This window comes from Montipora foliosa, chromosome 6 (genome assembly GCF_036669935.1).
Source record: "Montipora foliosa isolate CH-2021 chromosome 6, ASM3666993v2, whole genome shotgun sequence".
Classification (NCBI taxonomy): Eukaryota; Metazoa; Cnidaria; class Anthozoa; order Scleractinia; family Acroporidae; genus Montipora; species Montipora foliosa.
In genome coordinates, this window is record NC_090874.1 from 50,010,680 (window position 1) to 50,016,384 (window position 5,705).

Sequence of the window (5,705 nt, forward strand, 5' to 3'; positions counted from 1 at the left end):
TGTACTAGCAAAACATTCGGTCTGGGTGTGGTTTCCATTCAATAAATAAAAAAAATCTGTCTTAACAGACGAACTCTTGTTTGACCAAGCACGTGTATTACACGTCTGATAAAATTAGAACCACTGGAGTATTTAGGCCTTGATTTTCTTTCCTTTGCGAGTTAGCATCACGCACTTCCTTGGTGGATTGTGCGATGTTAAGTGTGCTAGAGGGGGCTATCAATATTGTGCCTCTTTGTTTGCTTTGCGTAAGACAACAAATCGTGGGTCCTCTTTATTTTCAAATTCACAATATGTGACGGAAGAAAGTCAGCCTTTCATGGAGTTTGAAGCGGTTTGCGATGAATCATATTCTCCGGGATATTTCAGGTAAACCGAAATTGTTTTGAACTAGGTGATTGAATATAATTAACGAATTTAAGCAGTTCGACTCGAACTTCGAAATCTTATATTGTCAAGGATTTCACTAAGCATGTAAGTCACGGCTGATTCGTTGTAACACCATTTCGTGTTGCGACAGAGTGCGTAATAATTGGATTGATTCACACGTGTGACGAAGCGAATTCACCAGGCTTTTTAACGCTCATGAGTATAAATACAGTAAACGAGAACTGAAAGCCACAAGAAAGAAATTCATAAAATGTAAATTTTCACTACAATTCTCGATCTCGTTTATTCTACCGATCTGACAAATCGTTATCTTTTCATATTTCACAGCTTGAATTTCGCTTAGTTAAATGATGTTTGCTATAAAGACGATTTGTGTTTGAAATAATAAAAATGCCATTTTTTTCTCCGCTCGGACATCAACATTCAGGACAAATTAATAGGTATGTAAATATATACGACAATTGAGGATGAGCCTGTCCGAGAAATATCCCATGAAACAAGACACGTAAGTTGTGTACATTTGTTTGCGTCCAATGCTCAACCTATCACAGATGTGTCACGGGGATCACTCTTATTCACACAGCTGGCGTCATAAGATTAAAAAAAGCGGAAAGGCTTTTTTCGTAATTTTTGTCCAATATTCATTGTATTTCTTTGGTTAAAAGTGATTTGTGGTTCATCACAGTTTTATGGTTTTTAAATACTGCAAGCCCGAAATTTTTAATGTGTCAATTGTTTTGTTCATCTCTGTTAATTAATTTGCCGTCAAAGCACCCCGACCTTTGATTTTGTTTCTAATGAAAATGAAATAGGAAAAGAAAGTGATTCGAAAGATACGCAAATCGCGCTATATCTGTCGCGGGCGAAGTATTTCCTCATTGGCTGTTCTGTTAATTGGACCCAGTCACGAACCGTAAATCAGTCGGTCTGGCGAAAGTAACGAAGATTGCTTTTGTTTATCACTGAAACGTGCCAGCAACGGGTGCAATTAGCCTTGCCCATTGGCAAACGACTGCGTATTACAAGGATTAAAAAACAGGATTTTATATAAGAGCTTCGCGAGGGCCGGAGCCGAGCAAAGTGGTCCAGTGTTATACGCAAGAAGGTAGGCATTTATCTACATTTATTAATTGACAACGCTTTCGCATCAAGCCAAGAGACTGGCTTGCTTCTGTAGTTTTCTCAGTCCAATTTGGCTTTTATGGTCCGGCTTCGCAGTCGCATTTATTGCGCTATATGATATTTCCAGTTTGTCATATTTTTCTCCACGTCATCTGCCTTGCTTAGCTGCGGTCAATAAACTGGCCAAAATGACTGAAACATTAGTTTATATTGAGCGAAGATGCAAATCGAAGATAGAACAACATAACATGTACAACATTGCTTGGCTGTTTAGTTCTGATGGACAAAAACAATTTTTAAAGTCCAGTTTTCCATCTTCCCTTCTTCGGGCTCATTGTAAGTCTTAATAAATCCGCTAGGCAAAGTGCTTCGTTATTTGTGGTTCAGTCGTCCTTTTAATGACTAACGATGCTGGCAATTGCCGCTGAATTACCCACTCTACTAGCCATAGTCCCAGCATTTGTTTCTCAGTCAGTGCCGGACGCAAGAGTTCTGACGATTGATTTGTACCGTAAGTCTATACCAAGACATAATTGAGCATGACTTTGCCAACATGGCCATGGGCGGAGGGCAACGAACGGTTAAAGTGCTTTTATGAGAGCCATCGTTTGCAGAGTCGTTAAAGTCGAAGAAACAATAGCCGAGTAAACCCGATTCAAATTAATGGGGCCGTAGGAGGTCTCTGGTTATACCTTCAGAGCTCTTGAACTAAGTGTTTTTTTGGTAATATTGATCCGGCAGTGTGATGGGTAATTAACAAGATGTTTCCAAGTGGATCATCATAATCCACCAGCTTGGATTCCTTGCCTTGGTCTTTTCTTGGACTTCATTTTCGTGGAATATGTGTCTAATGATGGGAGCTTATCTGATGGCCCGGGACCACACAAAACAGATAAGAAAACATCCGTTTTCGTGTCAAGGCTTTAATTTGCTCGACTGTACTTTCTCCATTCTGCGCATGCTCGAACATAGTCCATGGCTCGAGGAGTGGCTCGAGGATAATTAAGCAAAATTATTGTTTATAAATTAATGAGAGCAGAATTTAGCTGTAAGGAGAAAATCAAGGTTGAAATCAGGCGAAAGAACATAAATGCAAGATTGCCAGCCGTATTGGAGCGATTGACGGTGACGTTAGCGTTTTTGAAAACATTTTCCGTTTTCGCCCGTCCACAGGCTAAGACCCTTAATCTCCGTTTTCCAGGAAAAAACCCTTCCCTTTGAGAGCATTTTGGAAATCCTGCCTTTTCCATCGCACTGGTCTGGACGGAGGACAAAATTAAGGGTTTCAAACGAAACATTGCGTTACTGTTACATGTTATGAGATTGAGTGCCCAAGTAATGTTATTTTGATCGGAGAAAGATCCGTTTTCAGTGTGTCAGAAAGCAGATGCATTTCGAGAGGGTGATTTATTTTGTTTGTTTCTTCGTTAGACTTTGTGAGTTGTCGGTGTCATCTAATTCCCGACACCCGGATCCACTTTCAAATTGGCACCGCACTGACCACTGGGCCACAATGCCTCACTGAAATGGAAGACCTAAGACAAAAATGACCAGAACCAGGTTGCTAACCAGCGGTTTTCGTTAAAACAATGGTTTGCTGGGGGTGCTCAGTCTCGCAGGCTCAGAAAAGCTAGTTGTGGTCATTGTTATTTAAGGTTTTTCCACTGAAATAACCCGGTTGAGGCAGCGTAACCCCTCACCCTAGCGACGGAGGCTTGTCCCCGTTAAATGCCATTTCTTAATCTTAAAAGGTATAATTGTTTTAGCCCATTAAACCTTACGACTTGAAGTTTACTCAAAAAGTGAACATAATTGCAAACCTTTCTCAAAATCTAATCACAATTGCACAGACAGGGTGTTTTTGACATCCACAATAAATTAATTTTGGGCTTCACTAATATGGATATAAAGAACCTCGATCTTTGGTGGAAGGTATAGCTTTTTCTTGCAGAAATGATGGATAGCAATTTCTTTTCTTTTCGGCAAGTATAAAACCTCAACAACAATGATATTGTGATATACCTCTTGGCGAATATTGACTTAGTGAAACTAACAGTTTCGATGGTACGTTATTCTTTGTTCTATAGACATGTCCACGTGCCGGAAGGTTGGAGTGTCAAAATTAAACTGCAGACAATTTCGGGCAAGCTGATTATTAATGTAACTCTCCGGAGAGTTTGAAAGAAATCACCCTGATCGCCTTCAGGGCGTCTTGTTGTTGAATTGTATACTCCGAGAAAGAAAGGTTAAAAAACGATCAAAACTTTGTTTTCTCGATCAAACCACCTGCAATCTCCATAGGCTTTATTGTTGGCCCGTTTACATGGTGATTGGTTGGATTTTAATGACAGCTGTCAAACCAGTGACTAAACTTCGAGCACCATTGTCCTTCAACTTACGTGCAGCATCAATTGCTCATTGGTGCTTGTTCCTTGGTGATATGGATGCAAGAGTTGATTTCAGTTGACAAGAAAATTTTCGTTTTGTTTTTCGCATTTCAAGGTCTTTTCCGATGTTGGGAAATGGGAACCGGGGCTAGCAGCGTTGGATCTCAGGCTGGATCAAGTCCAAACGTCAAAGAAAGCTCCACGGCGACAGAGCACGATAGAAGGCCATCGAGAAAAATCTCGTCTATTTCAAAGACGTATTCAAATTGTTTCATCACTTTGAGCTATGAACCAACTCATACACCGCTTATTCGCAAACGAGGCTGCATCAAAGAGGGATTTCCCTTGCACGGACTCATTCAAGACAAATACTTTCTGATAAAAGATCATTTTGACGGAATAGACAAGCTCAAGACCTTAGAAACACACGGGGCGCCGAATTTTCGCAAAAACCGTGGCCCGTATCCTGTCTACGGAATGGGTCAACCTTCGAGAGACGGCTTAGCCAACGTGTTACAAACTTTGGTTGAAAATGGACACAAGGTAGGGCACACGTTTAATAACTAAAATAACCTTATTATGAAAATTTATCAGCACATCCTACACTTTGAATTTCAATATTATTTGAATACGTACTGTTCTATTTTGTTTCGTAATTTTTATATGTTTAATTTAGTTCCTGAGGGAAAAGGCCTCTTTCTTTAGCCGAATTACCCATTTTATTTTTTAGTTAAAAATGTACAAAGACACTAAGCTTAAGTAGTTTCAAGGACTGCGTCTTTGACACGGATCCTACGCGAAATTCGTCAACGGCAAATTCAGTTGATTTTATGCGACCCGAGGGCCAGGTAGGTAGTGTTTTCTGTCATATCAGATACCGTTTCCAAAGATAACCCATCTGGTCACGTCACCAGAATATTTTTTTTGCAATGAAATGAACGCTTTTTATTTTTAAGTGCGAATGTGCTTCTCTCAAGAAAGCAAGAAAGATAGATGCCTTGTCGAGTTAATAAAACTTTGGATGAACTCTCAGGTGTTTTTCTATTATTGAAATGACAATAAAAACGTCGTCCAACAAACCGCTCAATTGTTCGAGCTAATTTTCCTTCGCCTCGGCTTCGTTAGTTGATGCAGGATTGATAGTCGTTGTAAGATCTCGAAGAAAGATCTTAAAGCATCGTGTATTGATTAACCTTCATGGAATTATTTGTCGTCTAGAAATAGAACACAAAGCGTAAATAGTTCTGGCGATCTTCTCACGGCTGCAAATAATTGATTTATGTATATAAAGGCTGATTTTCACACTACCAAACTTGTATTTGCCCAATTAGCGGAGAGAAAAAAAGATCTTGTAAACACCAAATAGATTTTATATTAAAAAAATTCTTTTTTCGGTTATGCTGGGGAAACTCCATATCTCATAGCGGTTTCCGTGGAAACTATGTCACTGCTTAGTTAGATGGAAATTGGAAATCGATAGCAAACTGTTTTATTAAGCTATAAGCCAAATGACTTTTCTTCCAGATAAACCATGAAATTAGTTTGCGGTGTTGCTGAAGAAAACAATGCGTTATACAGTTACTACAAGTGCGTTAAGACATTTTAACGTAAACGGAGCCAAAAAAAAAAAAAAAAACACGGAAGGTTTCAATTTACTTACGCTGAGAACCGTGATCATACTGCTTCCATGGCAACACAAAATTTAGTTGAGGAGATTTAACTGTCTGATCATCTCGTTTCGTTTGAACTGGTCAGGCAACTAGAAAAACCCTAACAAATTCAAATTCATGATATCTTAGCCTTTTT

The 5,705-nt window shown here is 39.3% G+C and overlaps 1 protein-coding gene across 2 annotated transcripts in view; it reads left to right on the plus strand.

Moving 5' to 3' along the window:
- The first annotated feature begins 130 nt into the window (after positions 1 to 130).
- LOC138007633 (paladin-like) overlaps positions 131 to 5,705 on the plus strand; it is a 28,879-nt gene continuing 23,304 nt past the window's right edge. The window contains exons 1-2 of one of the 2 annotated variants that reach the window (XM_068854666.1): positions 131 to 369; positions 4,015 to 4,442. In XM_068854666.1, coding sequence (XP_068710767.1) covers positions 342 to 369; positions 4,015 to 4,442 — 456 coding nt within the window. In that variant the 5' untranslated portion in view covers positions 131 to 341. Of the gene's footprint in view, positions 370 to 1,292; positions 1,496 to 4,014; positions 4,443 to 5,705 lie in introns of those variants that run through there. The other variant, XM_068854667.1, reaches the window with a different exon arrangement.